The sequence below is a fragment of the Periplaneta americana genome, chromosome 15 (genome assembly GCF_040183065.1).
Source record: "Periplaneta americana isolate PAMFEO1 chromosome 15, P.americana_PAMFEO1_priV1, whole genome shotgun sequence".
NCBI lineage: Eukaryota > Metazoa > Arthropoda > Insecta > Blattodea > Blattidae > Periplaneta > Periplaneta americana.
This window is the reverse complement of record NC_091131.1, coordinates 101217293-101237013: the sequence shown is the minus strand read 5'-3', so window position 1 is coordinate 101237013 and position 19721 is coordinate 101217293. Positions and strand designations below refer to the sequence as shown.

General features: G+C 35.7%; 2 protein-coding genes across 3 annotated transcripts in view; both read left to right on the top strand.

Annotated features, from left to right (window-relative positions):
* LOC138715218 (receptor-type tyrosine-protein phosphatase S-like) overlaps positions 1-19721 on the top strand; it is a 476906-nt gene that overhangs the window by 102975 nt on the left and 354210 nt on the right. The gene's annotated exons all lie outside the window — the stretch shown is intronic.
* LOC138715220 (receptor-type tyrosine-protein phosphatase F-like) overlaps positions 1-19721 on the top strand; it is a 222076-nt gene that overhangs the window by 116611 nt on the left and 85744 nt on the right. For both annotated transcript variants that reach the window (XM_069847908.1, XM_069847907.1), the window contains exons 8-12: positions 2144-2285; positions 9054-9167; positions 13247-13378; positions 15170-15307; positions 18623-18747. In XM_069847908.1, coding sequence (XP_069704009.1) covers positions 2144-2285; positions 9054-9167; positions 13247-13378; positions 15170-15307; positions 18623-18747 — 651 coding nt within the window. The remainder of the gene's footprint in view (positions 1-2143; positions 2286-9053; positions 9168-13246; positions 13379-15169; positions 15308-18622; positions 18748-19721) is intronic.

Genomic DNA, 19721 nt, shown 5'->3' with positions numbered 1-19721 from the left:
GCCCTGGGCTAGAGCCGCCTCTGCGTATCGAGAATTACTGCGTTTTTTAAGCAGCGAGGACCAGCAAGCAGGCAAGTACTTTGGTCTGTGTTGCCGAGCTCAGTGGAGAGGGAATACTATGCCACAGAATCAGTGCAGCTCTACGCTATTATGAGAGGACTGTTGCTGGGTCTGCAAGAGATCCAGTGTCTTCTTTGCTACAGACAGTTCATGGCGCAGTGTATATTTTCTAGTATAAATAATTGCATTCAAATTCGAACGATAATCTCATTTGAGTTTGGCTGTAGTGCGTCTGTGTTAGTGAAAAGTCAACTGTTTGGTTTACGTTCGTTTGGAGAAAGGACTGACACAGTGTTAAATAATATACCTACACCACGCCTGCTCTAGGTACTTTAAAATAAGGTATGTCTGGTGACTACAAACGACACTTAAATTCTTTGCGGTATGTACCTACAACTACATTATCCTTAGTTAAAACTCATGAAACTTTTCTGCTGGCTGTGTCTGTTACTTTGAAATGTAAGATGTATGTGGAATACAAGTGATGTTGAAAATATTGATAGTTTTAGAACTCCTAGGCCACCAGAATTCAAAATAATACATCACCTCTTTGTACTCCTTGGTTGTATTTGATTAAACAAGAATAGATTTAGAAGATACAGTATGCTAAGAAGTACAACGAAAATGTCGAAAGAAATTATACCGGTATATAGTTCGTTGTCTAATCAGTGCCACTTGCTTTCTTGTTCAGCAATGAAACTGCAGATTTTAAAATTAAGGAAATTAATTACGCTGAACTATTATATTTACTTGAAGAAACTGATGATTAACTGCACCATCAACTATAAACTTCTATAGTTTTTTCTGGGATTTCCAATGATAGCTAGAATGAAATTATTGGATGTGTTTCTAATATTCTGAGCAATGAAATAAACAAGAGATTTTGCGATACGTCACTTGTACTTCAAATGGAAGTATAGGAAAAAGATTATAGGTTTCTCTCAAGTCAGTATTGATAGGACAGTATCTCGACTTTAAGAGATTTTATTCGAGTGTATTGATTAATAATTATCAGTGCGGGAATAAACTTGTTGCATAAACATACAACGGAGCCTTAGTGATGGCAGATGAACTTGGTGGTCTACGTACTCTTATTAAGCAGAAATATTCGCAGGCCATACTTATCCACTGCAACAAGCCACCAGCGTGGCTCAGTCGGTTAAGGCGCTTGCTTGTCTGAAGTTGCGTTCGGGCGCGGGTTCGATCCCCGCTTGGGCTGATTACTTGTTTGGGTTTTTTCCGAGGTTTTTCCCAATCGTAATGTGAATGTAAGGTAATCCATGGTCTCCTCTCGCCATCTCACTATCACCAATCTCAATGACGCTAAATAACCTAGTAGTTAATACAGCGTCGTTAAATAACCAACTAAAATAAAAAATCCACTGCAACACGCATAAGCTTAACTTGGTCTTACAGACATCTGTTAGCTTTATAAAAGATATTGAAGTGTTTTTTAAAAATATCTTAGAATTTTCTGCGTTCTTTACAAAATCTCTAAAAAACTTTGATTTATTCAGTCGATAGGCATTTGCCAGCTATTTCACATAAAAAATGGAATTTACAGAAGCAGTTATAAGAGTGGAAGTTGTATCCATTTTTTGGGTTTTCTGTAGTGATGTTATTAAATTTTGTCTCCAATTTCAAATTTTCAATAACCTGTAGCGATCTAACTTTAAGTCAAACTCTAATCTCTTACTGTATTTACATTTTTTGGTCCATTTGACCTGAGGAAGACCCTCCCTAAGTGGCGGTAAAACTTCGTGAATAACTTTGTATAATGGAGTGCATTGTTATAGTAAAATAACTAAAGTTCACATTGGCTGTGAAAAAAGTATAAAATTGTTGCTCTAAATATGTTCGTGTTTCATAATATGACATTGGTTAAAGGAAATGCCAGTTTCTCTGCGTTCCTTTAGAATTAGACATTGGTTGTTCTTGCATATAAAAGTACAGAGTATTTTCAGCTCCTTGCACAAATGATCTCGTTTTGATGAAAAATTGAGATTGGCTGTTCTTAAATCAAGCCACAGAAATATTGCTGAAATTTATGACGTTGTACTTTTAGCCATAATTGATGTTACAGAACAAATGGGAAAAAGTACGGATTGTTAGTTCTTTGACTGATGCATGGAGAAATGGAATAACACTTAGAATAAAGGGATACAATACCAATGGTGAAGATGCTTATTTTGCTATTGGAGGTATTCGTGAATGTGCTTTGCAAGGTAAGTAGAATAATATTGGTGTATCTCCTTCACTTATCAGCATTCATTAGTTTCTATTTTGCATTACGTTAAGCAAAAAGAGAACCTTTTGATCCAAGATGCCAATATTAAAGGTTTGAGAGGTTCTATTTTCAATAAGATAAGTTTTAACATTGTGTGAAGGACAAAGTGGTGAGTTCGAATCCCGTTAGAACACTTTGTTGCACGTGAAGTGCCATATGTTTTCTTAGGTGGAAGTTCAGTATTCTAATAATCCCACATTACATGACTCCTGAAATGCTTAAATGTCTCCTAAAGGTACGTTTTCTTTGGTGGTGCGACTATTGCGATGATCGTTCAACGATGATCGTGCAACGATAATCGTTGAGCACTATTTCTTTGTATTTCCTATGGGGCGGTTTTCCTACGAGCGAATGCCGCTAGAGTCGTTAACGACGATCGTACATCTTGAATAGTCGTTTAGGAAAAGGTTGAATATAATCGTCAGTCGCTAACGTTTATTGTGAGAAAGACGTGTATCATGGCTCCTTCGTTTTCTGACGCGGATGATGAAATTCTTCTCGAGGAAGTGGCGAATCATCCCTCACTGTGGCAGCTGTCACATGCGTCCTACAAGGATCAAAGGGTCAAGGACTATATGGGCTGAGCTTGTCAATAAAGTTGGAAAATGAAATTATTAATTAAGTTATTTAAATTTTTGATACAGTCTCTCTTCATTATTGAGCTCAAGCAGACGGTGTTTTTTTGGCACTTTTCATCCCATACGTATGGAGAAGTATTTCGTCGTCTTCCATCTCCTCAATCAAAGGCATTCAAGTAATCTTTTACGTATACTTATTAAACTCATTCTGTTAAACACAATCTTCTTTTAGAGGAGCCGTGGCGAAAATGTGACTCATGAGCACATTGTAGCTCGCAATGATAGCTATGCATTTCTCTTGCTTCCTTCCTTCTCCAACTCCCACCCTCTCACTCACTGGAGTCAAACTCCATTACATTTGTATTTGTCTCTGACCTGCGAGTGGCGTATCGTCGCAATGTCTCTTTCGAAACCATGCACCTCTACAAAAACGAAAGTTTCAAAGTAGAATGGGAGGACGCATTTTTTTGCTGCCAGTATGTTGAGAATATTAAATGTATGATTTGTCCACAAGTATTACGAGTAAAACTGTTATGTAACATAAAACGGCATTACACTACATTTTACTCATGAAACATTAAAAGGTTAAGTGTTATTATTATTATTATTATTATTATTATTATTATTATTATTATTATTATTAGTAGTAGTAGTAGTAGTAGCAGTAGCAGTAGTAGTAGTATATTATTATTATTATTATTATTATTATTATTATTATTATTATTATTATTATTATTACCACCTCTGTACGTCAATCCTTTTTCAGCAGATGTACGAATAATACGGTTAGATCTCCAATTTGAACCCACAGATTTACAACGTGGTGTTAAATGAAAGTTATATGTAAGGACTTGAAAAATGTTAACCTTTTCAAATCTTTGCCAAAAAAATAAATAAATAAATATCCGAAGCTTCGTTCATTCGTTTGCTTTGTTGAAGCCATGTTCGCTATAATTTACGTTTGAAAAATTATTTTCAACAATGAAAATAGTAAAAACCAAATTTAGATCACGACTGATTCTATCCGACACTATTACATTATCACCTTTTGAACATCTGCAACACTGCCTTGCATTGAAGCACCCGATTCGCGCCCTGTAAGAATTTAGGTCGTCGCCCATACCTTCTTCACACGCTAACCTACTTGCATATGCGAGATCACGACTGACAGACAAATACCTTCGTGATCAACTACGACTGGCAGTAAGTGACATAATTCCTGATTTTGAAACTCTGTCGCAGAGACATTCTGAAGACAGTTGATTTTAGGTTGTGATAATGTGTCCTATGTTTTCTTATTCATTTCTTTCTTCGTTACACGTACTAACATCAGTTTGTAGCCTTGTACTGTATAAAATTACAGTATATTTGAGTGCTTGACTAAGGAAAATGAAAATCCGTTAATAAGTCAGACAGTTGCTTCACTTCCCCTTCGGGTGTCCGCCTCCCTCCATAGGTGTTATGCACGTTGCAGGTTACACAGTGGCTCGGAGCACGATCGCATTTTCGCCACGGCTGCGCTAGAACGATGCGATTGCGAATGAAATCATGCGACTAGTGAAAAATCAACAAATCGTAGACGCTCCGAGCAAAATGGTAACCAATGATTATCGTTCAACGTTTCATCGCTCAACAATAATCGTTGTACGATCATCGCAATAGTCGCACCGAGGAAAACGTACCTTTAAGAATTTTACTCACTGTGTTTAAACAGGAAATGCATAGGCCTGTATTTCATTTTAATTTTTCAGTATTTATATAATTATTATTATAAAATGGAACTTTTATGTGTAATTGTACCAGTAGTTTAAGTGTAAATGCCAGTATATTATTTTGTATCACACTATAATATAACTCAGATAATAAGAGTAGGTCATCATCATCATTGGCTCAACAACCCATTGAGAGTCCTAGCCTTCCTCAGTATTTTATTCCAGCCGTCTCTACTTCTGTCCTTGACTGTCCACATTCGTGCACCAATAAAGTTGGTATCCTCGTATACATTATCCTCCCATCTGCTCCTCGGTCTTCCTTTGGATCTGCTTCCTCCAGGATTGGATGTAAAGGCTCTTTTAGCGGGTCTAGTATCGTCCATTCTTACCAGGTGTCCAGCCCACTGCAATCGACCAATTTTAATAACTGTTATAATATCTGGCTCCTTAAACAGGTTGTATATTTCTTTATTATATCTCATTCTCCATTCATTATTTATTTTGACGGGTCCATAAATTGCTCTCAGAATTTTCCTCTCGGAGATACTAAGTCTTCTGATGTCCTGTTTGTTCATAGTCCAAGTTTTTGAGACATATGTCAACACCGGCCTAATAAGCGTCTTATATATTCTTATTTTAGTTGAGAAATAAGAGTAGATAGGCTACTTAAAAAAAAAACTGTCCTATAATTTAGATCATTGAAGCTCACCTGGGATATACAGTTGAAGTATAAAAGTGACGTAGTGACAGGGATGGGTGTGGATATAACATTGGATGTGAGAAATTGGTCATCGTTGCAGTCACGATTAATAATGATTAAAGCCGTTAAGGTCCAACTAATATATAAATGTGAAGTACTAGAAAACATTTACATTAGCAGCATTAATCACTTTCTGATATTCATAAATAATTGTATGTTCTTGTAAATTCCACTGTGCTTTGCATTAATATGAATTTTCATAAAAACAATAAAAGTAGCAAAACGAAGCACTACAAAGATTGCCTTTAGATAGGGTAGGGGGCGGTTCGTCCTTAGGGCTGGTGAGGCATAACAATATGTAAAACAATTTATTTTTATATTATTTTAATATGTATTTCAAAGTCTTGAAATAAAATTGTTTTGCATCAGATTGAATTAGAACAAGTTTGTAGGCCTATTGTACGCAGTGTGTGTGCTGGATCTCCCAAGTCCTCCTAGAGCCACTTTACAGGAGGCAAGTTGCTGCATCAGAATTGATGTCCTGTGTTACAATATACAGGAGGTGTCATGTGTAAAATGTTACCGAGGAACTTGAGACAGCAGCCCCATTTTATGGAACATGTTGAAAGATGAGTAAGCATACACTGCACTGTATTGATCAGACTTGAATTCAAACAGCTCAAAAAGGAATGCCTAAGTAACATGTCTTGACACAGTAACAACATCTTTATAACATGGGCGTCCAAGAGGGGGATCGGAATTCAGCAGGTTTACCAGTTTTCTGTTTTCCGTCAAAGAGATGAAAGTGATTTGTTCTGCAAAATAGTGAATCCATGTTGCTCTGCGTTATGTATGTACTGGAGTATTTTGTTAGTGTGCTGTAGGTCATGAATTGAATGAAGTTAAAGATACCGTTTTATTCATTATCAAAGTGGAAAGTATCAGAAAAGATCGTTCTCAACTGCCTAGTTTGATAAGAAAGCTGGTTAACTGTAAGTGAAGAGAGAATATCTTTATTTTGTTTCGTGTGTCTTCTATTTGGTGAGATAAAAGCTGGGCAGACAGTCTTGGGTATAAAATATTTGAAACATCATTCTGAGTATGTGAAAATACATGAGTCATCGGCCTTGCACATTGATAATGCTATTAAGTTAAAATAAATTGGGTTCTGTAAATGTACTTTCTCAGTTAAATTAGGGATATCGTGCTTACATTGAGCGTCGCAATGAATTAGGTAGTAGGTAAGAATAGGTACTTTTTAAGCAGGATGATAAATTGCTTTAAATTCTTCGAAATTCAAATAAGCGAGTGATCGACATGTTTGCAACTCAAAAGCAAGGAGAACAGAGTTCCTTCATAATTAAGGTAAACATTTAATGATGGTTTAGTTCTGTATTTGCGTGCATGTTCTAGAAACAAAAATAATAGGTGAATATGGATGTCTGTAGATATAGTGCATTTTATGTTCTATTTAATATTGCAAGGTTAACGGGAAGTTAAATACCTACAGTATGGGCGGAAAATAACTCCCTATTGGAAATCGCTAATAAATTTATATATTAATGTATAGTCTTAAAACTTAAGGATGTTTTCTTCTGAGTAGTACAAAGTGACCCAAAATGGCGCATCGCACAATACTGCAGGAAAGAGCTCAGTGGTCACCCGTTACAAGTCTGACATTCCGTCGTATATGTGCAGAGATAGTGGCAGACAGTGCACAGGCTTTGCACTACAGTGTTATGCACCATTATGAACCACTTTCTACCACTGTAAAGAAAACATCCAGTAAATTTCATGACAATACATTAATATATACGACATTTATTAGCGATTTCCAATAGGGAGTTACTTTCCGCCCATTCTGTATATTAACTAGCCCTACCACATAAGTAAGCCATGTACCACTACTGTGTCTGAGAAAATTAATATATTAAGCAAAAGGAGCCAAAATGCCTGGGTAAATTGGGGGTTACAATATAATTGGCGAACTTGCTCGAGTGTACTTAAATGCGACAGACTCATATCATTAGATTTACTGGCATATACGTAAATGAACTCCTGCGGAACAAAATTCTGGTACATTGGCAACGCTGATATAACCTCGACAGTTGGGAGCGTCGTTAAATAAACCGTAATTAAATTTTTTTTAGTATATACTGTACACTACAGTGGCGGCTCGTGATCATTTTTGTTGGTGGGGCCAGATGTAAGGTTGATGATCTTGAAAGTGGAAATTGAAGCACACTTTTTTAAAACGTGGCCAATCTATGTTGTACCAAAATGATAGAATAACAAACCATAGGTTATAATAAAATTTATAAATATAAATTCTAAATTAATAATATAGGTATAGAACTTAACTCACCAAGTGGCAGCATTACTTATACAAGAGTTGGGCACGTCTGTTGTTGAAGTTTGGAATTTCACTAATTTCCTCCTTATGAATCGAACAAACAACCAGTGAATTCAGCCTGTCTTGGCCCGTAGAAAAGTTTTTATTCTTTTCAAGGTGCTAAAAGCATTTCTCTGCCTCCGGTATAGAAATGGAGTTTTGAGTTCAATTTCCAGAGCTTTGTGTATTTCAGAAAACGATCTCTCGAAGGGATGAATGAAACAACTGAATAGATCACAGACTGAAGAAATATCTTGGACAGTATCATTGCGATAGATCACTGACGGCTCATTTTTCAATTTCTCTTTGCAAATAATGGGACTATAACTTGATGCAAAGTGCTCAATAAGTAAGCTGAGAAATTTTCTCTGAACGTACCAAATTTCTTTGGATCAATAGTTTCGAAACTACTAAATACTTAGGACTCTTCGTTCTTTCAGTTTGTTAATCACTATGTCACAAACTTCTTTGATATCTGCAGTCACGTTTACTTCTGAGCCGTGTTTCGGTCGTTTTCTTGAAGGACCAGAATGTGCGTCTTCATAAAAATGATACCTTCCAGTGTTCTGACGTACTTCAAATACAGCTAATTCAAAATGTTGTAATGCGCTGGATATGGTAATTGTATTGGCGCACTGATCTGAACTGTGTTACACAAGATGTCAGCATGTTTCATAATGTCATAGAAAAAAAATAGAAAAAACAAAAATCCTGTATTGTTAAGAAAAATATACTTTAAACCAAAAGCTTACCTCACTGTTAAATCGTCCCATCCAACTTCCTCCTCAGTCTTCTCAAAGCATAGCAATAAATCAGATTTGTTTTCATGAACACTATTCACAACCCGAGATTGAAAGTTCCATATGGTTGTGCTAATAGTTAGAATCTGCTTATTGGAGACAGATTGTAAGAGGTCACTATGCTTAGATAAGGGAGAGGAAAACGTTGAGAATCCGGTAATATTGGCGGAAAAAACCTGACTCTCATTTATGTTCTTAGAATAAGCATTTTGACCTACAGTAGAATAGCACACTATGGGAATATTGTAATGTGGAGGAAGCATGATACTGAACCTACACATAGGACGTGATGAATCCAAAAGGAAATCCAATTTCATGATCTTGGCTTCCACTCATACCGTAGTGAATTCCTGCACTTAAATCTATTTGATTTTCAAATTATTTATTTTATTTTATTAATAATTGTAATGTTTGGGGTTCACGAATTTCTACAAGTTCATATCACATCTAATGTAAGAGTTAATTCTTACTGCTAATATATTTTTTAAGAGGAATTAAAGATTTGGTTAATTTATCTTTTACAGGTGATAAACGAGTATCTGCTGTGGTGACGAATTCTGATCAACAAACGTTATCCTGTCATTTAATAGAGCACAACAAAACTTTCAGTTTTAAAGCAGCAAGCTTACACTTTACAGGTAAAAATTTTTTTTTCACGAAATTTCTTTTTTTTGTGTAGTTTGGTTTTATTTTGTGGTAGACATGTTGATACTCCACTGTCTTCGATGATCAACCTCGTAAAAGCGGTGTGGGTTTTCCACGGACCAGTAGTTCATGTTCTTCAAATTCACGTTACCATGATTTGTCAACGAAGCTTCATCTGTAAACAAAATACCGTATTCCTAAGGAAAGTATTACTACTGAAATGCAAAATGACAGAATTCATTGTGGGCTTCAAAGTCTTGATCGTGCAGATCTTGATGTACTGATACGTGATATGGATGACATTTACGCCTCTGCAAAATTCTCCATATGCTAAAGGGGCTCATTCCATAACCATGTTCAATCTGTGACGTGCCTAGTTGTGGATTGTAGCCTACAGAAACTAGAACAGTGACTTCGTTTCCTTCATTAGTTCCTGTCTTTGTATGTTGACACTTTTTTGGGTTTCAGCTTCCTGTTTATAGACTACGAAACTTCTGCAGGTGTCGTTAATAGTATGAGGTGAAGTACACCGTTGATCAGGGTAGCTTTCGGTGTAGAATGTCACTGCTCTCGTTGCATTTCTGTGTCATTCACCGTAAACCGAAATAATGTCTAGATTTTTTTTCTACTTCCTGAACACCGCATTTACACTTGACCAGATAAGAGGGGAAAGTGGTAATAAGAAAACACGGTTCCAAATATTAATAAGGAAAGTGATATTTGTTTACGAACTTGAACACAAGATAGTACTGTATTAACCAGTTTCACACTTACAAAGTACATCACCACCTAAGGATATATCAATACAGTGAGAAGTGACCCATAGTATGTTGTTCTTTTTGTTTTGTTTCATATAACGCCCATGTCAACTACTGCGGGATCGTAGGTGACCAGTCCCGTGTCATGTGTGGAGTAGCCTACTATACAGTTTACATACTCGTCACAAACAGTGTCTCCACTTTCAAACTTTAAACTTTTAGTTGTCTATGGAGGTATTTGGTTTACAAATGTGATATCAATGCTGTTATCCATAATTTTACCCTACTTTTCATTTCGTTGGAAAAGAACATATATGTTCCAATTAAAAACAATACTCTTTGTGTTGAAAGTAAGTTAATATTTTCTGAATTCGCTGCATTGTGTTTATCCTCTCATCTGGGTCCTGACGTGGGTACATTGCTGTGAAAGTAGGTTTTTCATATTTTGTTTCGTTTTGAAAATATGTAAAGTCGCAACGCTATATGAAACACTCTGTATAATTATACCTTTTATGGTTATGAAGGCTCACAGGATAGGTGAAGGTTAATGCTCGCTTTTGCAGACAGCTTTAGTAGAAGTAAGGATGTTAGTCCTACATAACTGCTGCTTTATCCTTAAGAAAATATGCCTGGTACATACTCATTTCTGTTAGAGGTTGAGTGAACCTCAGGATCATAGTGCGGCCAGAGGGATTTGATCAGTGGAGAAAATCCATGCCCTTATGGAAAATCGGGCCAGCATCTCTTCGGCTCACAGCACAACATTTTAACTACAATGTTACTGTGCTCCTCATATATACAATTAATTTACAAGCCACGTGGGTTGATTCATGGATAAATATGCCCGTGGGCATAAGTATTTATTTTTTTTAACACTTATAAATTATACATCTTGATTACACAATTTTTAACGCTGTATCACTTCGGAATATGTATGATAAGACTTTCTTGTGTTAAATTCTAACGTACCAGTACCTTGTTTACATGTTTCGACCTATTTATGTGTCATCCTCAGAACTGGTCGTTGTTGGTTTTGGCGCCTAGTGTTCTGTTTCCTGTGAAGGTGCGTTCGTGTGGTATAGTGTAGTGTCAAAGAGTGTATGTGTGTTCTGAAATTGAGTTGTGTGTTGAAAATTTCGTTGGGATGTGTTTTCGTGTGTCTATATATTTCGTATTGTTCTAGTGTGTTTAGTTTCTGGATTTTTGGTTGGATGTGTAGTATTTCCATGTCTGTGTTGATGTCTCTGTGGGTGTGGTTAGCATTTGTGATGTGTTCTGCATATATGGAGGTGTTTTGTAATTTTGTTATGGCTGTGATGTGTTCTTTGTAACGTGTTTGAAACGATCTGCCTGTCTGTCCTATGTAGAAGTTGTTGTAGGTGTTACATTTGAGTTTGTAAGTCTGTATACGCCTGTGTGGTTGTATTTGTTTGTTTGTGTTGTTTGTGTGTTGAGAAGTTTTTGTAGAGTGTTATTTGTTCTGTATGCGATGTTGTAATTTAATTTCTTCAATGAGGTTGCAATTTTGTGTGTGTTTTTGTTTTCGTATGTTAGTGTGATGTATTTTTTGTGTTCTTGTGTTTGTGTTGTATTCTTATGTTTTTTGTGATTATGTTTTGTCTTATGTTGTCTATTATGTTAGGGTTGTTAGGGTTGTAAGACAAAACATAATCACAAAAACATAAGAATACAACACAAACACAAGAACACAAAAAATACATCACACTAACATACGAAAACAAAAACATACACAAAATTGCAACCTCATTCAAGAAATGAAATTACAACATCGCATACAGAACAAATAACACTCTACAAAAACTTCTCAACACACAAACAACACAAACCAACAAATACAACCACATAGGCGTATGCAGACTTACAAACTCAAATGTAACACCTGCAACAACTTCTACATAGGACAGACAGGCAGATCGTTTCAAACACGTTACAAAGAACACATCACAGCCATGACAAAATTACAAAACACCTCCATATATACAGAACACATCACAAATGCTAACCACACCCACAGAGACATCAACACAGACATGGAAATACTATACACCCAACCAAAAAGCCAGAAACTAAATACACTCGAAAAATATGAAATATACAGACACACGAAAACACACCTCAACGAAATTCTCAACACACAACTCAATTTCAGAATGTACACACTCTTTGACACTACACTATACCACACGAACGCACCCTCGCAGGAAACAGAACAAGAGGTGCCAAGACCAACAACGACCAGTTCTGAGGATGACCCATAAATAGGTCGAAACATGTAAACAAGGTACCGGTACGTTAGAATTTAACACAAGAAAGTCTTATCATACATATTCCGAACTTATAAATTGTTGAAATTATCATCTATGAGGGTACAGTAAGTTATTATTGTAGTTCAATGATACGAGAATTTTTTAATAATTACATAATTACAGAATTTTACTGACTCACCTGATTGACTCTGCACATTACAAATTCAATTGATATGAGGGATAAATGCAGACCTGATTACAATTTACAAGATGCATAGGCCTACTCCACTATTGTCTTACAAAGTTAACAATAATACTGGGTGTTCAATGCAAAGTGTGTCATGACGTCACTGTTGTTGGGTCACCGATTTGAAGCGAGTTTCAGCTTATATGTTAGAGAAGTTGCCTATTATTTAAGGCGTTCTTCAATCTGAACTTGAGAACGTGTACGGTATAACTTGAACGTCGTAGCAACAGATGGCGGTCTGTATGGTCTGTGTGCTACCATAACCTCTTTCGAACTGTGTTTTGCGCTGGCAAGTCGTACGCAGGGTATTTGTTATCATCGGTTGCATATGGTAACATTCCACAACACAAATCAAATGCTCCGTGTCCATGTTGACCGTCGAAGTTAATGTCAACAAATACGTAAGTAATCGTCTTAACCCTCTCCCCATATCCCGACAGTACGTATTTCCAAACAGTTCACATTCCTGCCACTACCGGCGTTACCATACGTATCGGTACGTACTCTTCAGAATGAACGCTGTACTTGCTAGGCAACTTCTCTGCCTCTTAGGTTATACACCTCTGCGGAAGTGTAGGAAGATTGAATTCTCTAGGTTCATCGGCTAGCCACATGACGGCAAACAGCGAGCCATGACACATTTTGAACTGAACACCCAGTAGAACCACATTCCAGATTGATTATCCACTCAAGACTACTGAAACTGATGAATGGTAATTTAATTAAGAAATAAGTGATAACTTATACTTCATTCTTATGCATTATATGACTGCATTTCACGCAAATTTCTTATGTTACAGAAGACACACCGAATTGCAAAACCTTCACTTCTGATGTCACACATTGCAATGGTGCTGTCATGTGTCAGTCAAAGAATAATGGATACGGTTGTTTCTGTAGTCCTGGATTCCGAGGTGATGAGTGTACTGACAGTAAGTAAATTATATATATTCATACTCATGTACTTATATTTATACTTCTGTAATGTTTCTTCTAATATCTAACCAGTAATGTTAATTCTAATATCTAACCAATCAGAATTTTGTTTGTTGAGTAGGCCTAGGTATGATACAAATCTCTTACTTCACTTCTATATAGTAGGTACGTAGTGTTTCTGAAATAAGTACTGCTGCATTTTATTGTACATAGTACTGTATATATATATATATATATATATATATATATGGATTGCAATACCATAGATAATTTCATAAAAATTGTCAGTAGGTTTGCATATATATGATGTAGAACAGCATTGTCAGACACAGCCTAAACGGCGCTGAGCGCTCCACTATAACTCGTTGCATGCTCCGATGCTTCCACAGACATAAGCAAGTTCACGCTCCGACTGGACGTCTCTAGCACCACAACCCCACAACCGGTTTCGGAGCTTACAACTCTGACACTACTGATGTAGAACATATGCAATTAATATTTGATTAACCCTGATCAATAGGTCCCGAATACTGGTACTTCGTTAAATGAATCTAAATCATTGTATAATAATAATAATAATAATAATAATAATAATAATAATAATAATAATAGTAATAATAATAATAATAATAATAATAGTAATAATAATGAAAGTTGTTAATTGTAAACCGTTTTAGATAAAAATGTTCGAGACAAGATTTATCAACTTTGCAGGGATTTGAACAACTTCTTAGATTAATTCATTATCACATAAGACGCTGTTTATATTAAAACTTATAACAATTAATACCATAAGGGCTAATTGGTTGGTTTATATTGCATGATATGGACTATTATATTCTTAACAGAGCCATTTTGGAAGCAGGAGGAACTGCACAACGAGTAGGCTACACATTGACACTTATAAAGTTATTAAAGATAGGACATTTTTTGGTAACATGTACAAAAACTTGCCCAGACATGTTCAAACATTTTTAACAAGAGCCAGAACAGGTCACATTGTCACAATTGTACCTACACCGATTTCACATTTTTGATAATCCTACTTGTCTGTGGTGTAATAATCATGACGAAGATCTGGAACACATTCTTCTATACTGTCAATCCATAAACCACAAAAGAAGTAAATTAAAATCATCAGTACCAGTTGCAGAAGACACAGCCCTGCAGTATATATTGACTACACCCCAACTCTGGCTACTAGCAACAGGCATCTATAGTGAACACCGATCAAAATACCCCTCATTTCTCATGAAAAACAAAAACTGAATAGACTACAGTGGACTTTATGTTGTCAGCAAACAGCTGGATACATTAAGAAGATTGATTGATTGATTGATTGATTGATTGATTTCTAAAAGTTGGACTTTAGGAAGGACAGAAATAGAATCTCATTAAAGAAAGGAAGTAACATGGCATAGGCTATAAGGACACTTTGAGACTTAATCTCCTGTCTTCAATTTATTATTATTTTTTTTTTTTCTTGCAGCATGAGATACTGATGCCCATGTCCATTGTGGTCTGAAACGTTTGCTTTTAACTCAGAGAAATACTGTAACGATCCTGTCCATTTTGCTGTTGCGTGAGAAATTATATGGCAACAGTAATGCTGCCAAATAAATGGTTGTGAGAGAAATGTTTTTCATAGATGGTTTCCTGAAAGGGAAAAGATACAAAATGTATTCGAGTAGAGGAAAAACTAATTTCCACTATCCATTTATCACATTTGGCTGGCCTTTATGTGAAAGACTAAATTAAATAGATATTGATTTTACTTAATTCCACAGGCTGTGAGAAGCAAAAGTATGGAAAAAACTGCGGAGAAACATGTGGACGATGCTATGCTAATGAAGACTGCAACAAAGAGACAGGAATGTGTGTAAAAGGGTGTGAAGAAAAATACAGAACTCCTTATTGCAAAACAAGTGAGTAACTTACTTGATGAAAATGAACATATTATTACTATGTCATAGCATACCTGCTGTAAATGTGAAAAGTAGTTACATTGAGAGAAATGTGTACTAGTAAGTAAAAAAATGGCCACTAGCGTAGCTCAGTTGGCTAAGACGCTTGCCTTCTAATCCGGAGTTGCATTTGGGCATGGGTTCGACTCCCACTTTGGCTGATTATATGATATGGTTGGGTTTTTTCCGAGATTTTTCCAACCATAAAGCGAATGTCAGGTAATCTATGACGAAACCTTGGCTTTATCTCGCCAAATACCATCTCGCTATCACCAATCCCGTTGACGCTAAATAACCAGCTAAAAAAAGAAACTAAAAAAATTTGTTTTAATTTAATGATTGAAAACGTGTAACATTATACTATGTGGTGGTGGTGTTGCTGTTGTTGTTGAGTTCTTGAGAATAAAGCCATATTGCTCTCCAATATGGGAGAGTGATATAGCAAAAAGTATAACCGTTTTAATATAGGCACCATAGTTTTATGTTGTGGTGATTATATAACCTACATGCAACCCTCAAACTCCAAAGTGTTTGGAGGTTCACACCTGCCACTCCATAAGATCTGGCCGGGAGGATTGTCAGTCAATTCTACCCGACCATAATACCCCTCTTCACCAGTTAGGAGACGCTTATGCATATATGCTGTTTGTTATATTATATATTTTGACACACTGGAGAATGTTTTTTTTTATGTTTTTAGCAATACCTGAGTGACAAGTAAATTAGCATTTATCGAAATTCTTTATTGAGTGTCTCAGTCTAATGAGGGCCACATGCATTGTTTCTTGGCACTGGTTGGTTCCTAGCTTGTGATGGTCAAACTACATCACACATGTCTGACTTGATTTCAGTCAGCTTGAGACATTCAGTCATTGTGGCAAAGTGTGTGTCAAGAGTGCAATATCCCTTAGAAAGTGTGTAATGTGGCTGAGTTTAGATTTCTGTAGATCATTGTGTTTTCATATACGATTAAGTATATACAGAGTCCGCTTATCAAATTTGAAGACTATTTGCAGAAATATATCCTGGTGTGAAGGTTCCTGCTCGTGAAAAAGTCTGTAAATTAGAACTCGTATATTCAGGCAGCCTGAAATATTATATGTAAGAAGCACAGAAAGGAAAACAAGGTTTTCATGGAAGAAACATTGGATGAAATTGGCTACCATTTGGAAAATATCACTAAAATTCATTAGCGTACCACAAAATGGAATTTCTCGTTCTTTCGTGCATAGAGCTATAAAGTTGCTGAAGATCAAACCATATGAAATTAATTTGTGTCATGACATGACCATGAGCTATAACTAGGCGATCCTGCATAAGACGTACGTTTGTTAATGCATTGTGAATAACATGCATGAAGAAAAAATAGATCTGTATCACATTTTGTTCTCCGAAGAGTCTTGGTTCCATCCCCACACCTACGTAAATTCATAAGATTACCATTACTGGAACACTGAAAAACCAGATATTTTTCATGAGGTTCCCCTGTATGTCGAGAAAGTTGTATGCTGTGCCATGAACGGGGAAAGAATTGTAGATAATTTTGTTATCAAGAAACAATTAATGCCATTAAATATATGAACCTGATTTTACACCCCTTTCTTCAAGAGTTGACGGAGATGGAACAAAATTACTCATTCTTTCAACAGGATTCCGTCACTCCTCGTACAGAAAACGTTTCCCTATAAGAAATTAATCAAGTACTTCAGGATAGTGTCATTAATGTTAATCTGTGGCTATTCTCGATCCCTCGACCTGATCCTATTGTTTTTTTTTATTATTATTTGGGATTCGTTGAAGAATAAAGGGAGGGTTCTCCATTCAAAATATTTTTGCGTCCATTATGAACAAAGCTTGCAATAACCTATTATATCTGTTACATTCTCATACTGCAATTTTTATTTTTAATGTCTTTCATTCATGTGAAATGATTCTTTTCATGAATTATTAAATTTATTCTACTTTTCAAACCAAATCATGGATGATGAGATAACCTACAGCTGCTTTTGTTTTTGTGAACATTCATTCTGCCAGCTGAGAATTTTGTACAACATTCTACTATTCATTATAAGCACGATAATTCACGATGGATGTCACATAATATTTCACACTAAACAAAGAAATCAGAGGGTACATCTCGGAGTTGGCAGGATTCGGTAAAAGTGCTGTTATTTTCAACAAGCACTGCTGATTAGATGATTGCTGTGATTGGTCTCCGTGACTTTGCTTTTCAAAAATAGAATGTAAAAATTTCTTTAGAGTTGGCAAAATTACTAAAATTAATTCGCCATATAGGGAAAATATTTTAGATGGGTCCTAAACGTGAAGTAGCTTGCGCTTTCACCTACAAATTCAAAGTAACATAATACCCACTGTTTTATACATATTTCCTAATTATTGCGAATTCTTAACAGTTCTTTTTATTACTAATAAACAATGCCTAATTTTTACACAATATACAAATTTAATATGAACATTTTGGTGAATTATTTAGCAAAATAAATTATTGAAAAACAGTTATGTGTTTTACCTCTGATTGAGGTTCTGGCTGATATGTATATCTACTATAAGGCAGTACATCTCACTTGACAATTTGTGTCAGAGGAAGAACAATTGTTTGTATGCATCTGAAGTCTGGTTATTGGAATATGTAGCTAATCGGCGATGTATGATAAACAGTCACAGCTACCCGCCATTAGTTAAAAAAATAATATTATCGATACACATTAATAACACAACGTCAAGTGAAGTAAATTCATTAAGAAGAACTCTCATTCCCTGAGTTTCTTTTCCATACCACTCGAACATTCTTCAAGTACTTTGATCACACAAGCAAATCGAATTTCGAAAAAGTATATTCCTTTATATTATGTTGTGGTATGCTTAATTGTTTAATGTTAGTAGCCTCTTGTAATGTCAGAGTGTTGAAGTAGACTGGAATGCATAAATAGCTTCTAATACCAAAAGTCCTATTACTTCATCTACGTACCGGTACTTCATATTTTTGGAAACATCCATGATCACCAAATTTAATCCATGAGCACGACATAAGGACAAGAGTTTTCTGACATTTTTGTAACCTAGGATTGTGTACAACCGAGGGTACTGGTGCCTTACATAACAGTGCCCTGTTACAGTTCCATACTTCAAAAGGGTTACAATTTTACACAGGATATAGATGCAGTGTCTTTGAATATTTTACTAGCCGACTTTTCGATATGCATTTCAAACGATGACTGAACAGTAACTGTTATTGTTATTATCTGCATATTATAGGTGAACCTGTGCTTAAAAAGCCTCCAGTTTGTGTCTCAACAGGCCTGTCTACAATCAACATAGAGGTGAAAGATTTTGATTTCGAGGGAGAGGGTGATCCTAAAAAAATTATTTTGCAATACAAAGTAAGTTATTTATTTTTATTATTAAAATATATAATTTGTTGTATTAAAACGATTGTCCAATTTAATGTCGTTTTACGATTGGATACTTTTAATCAAAGAGCACTCCACCTATGAAATCTAAAAATTTACATACTAGTATTCCTTTTATATTTCGCGACTTGTATACATTGCATTCAATTTTAATTATTATTAGTATGAAATGTGTAACAATCTTAATTTTAAAAAATATTGTAAAAGGGATAGAGGTCCAGTGAATGAAAAATTGTAATTATAATTTGAAAACTTACAGTCAAGGAGAGGATAATACTATGTTGAATACACCGTAAAAATTCTCTCCATTTTTCCACATAGCAGTCCCGTTAAAATGTTTCGTCTTTCTTGTGAAATCTTTAAGAATGTCAATTATGTATTACATCTGCAGAATGGGGACAAATCCATAACATAATATTGTGGAACAGCATTACATATATTTTTTCACAACCTATCATACTTTCCGTTATGATTGAGGATCAATGAAGTTGATTATTTTATCACTTTTCAGATTAATAATAAACTTAGCATGCATGAACCAGGTGTAGAAAAGAGAAAGTATAGGGAAAAGAAGGTAGGAAAGTGGAAGAAGAGGGAAGGATAGTCGGGAATAGGCTAGGAAAGAGAGGATAGTGTAAGGTAGAATAGGAGTGAGAGAGTGGTTTAATGTGACATAGAATAGAAGAAAGAGAGGTTGTTGGGAGATAGAGTGGGGGTTAGTAAGAGATAGAATATGAGGGGCGAGAGGGAGCGAGATAATAGCAGGAGGGAGGTATTAGTGGGGATAGAATAAGAGGAAAAAGAGGGGTTACTGGAAGTGATTAGAATGAAAGGAAAGAGAGGATTTATTGGGAGATAGAATAGAAGGAGATAGTGTAGAACAGGAGGAGAGAGGCAGAATAGGAAATGTAATGTTAGGAAAAAGAGAGTGAGCGGGAAGGGAG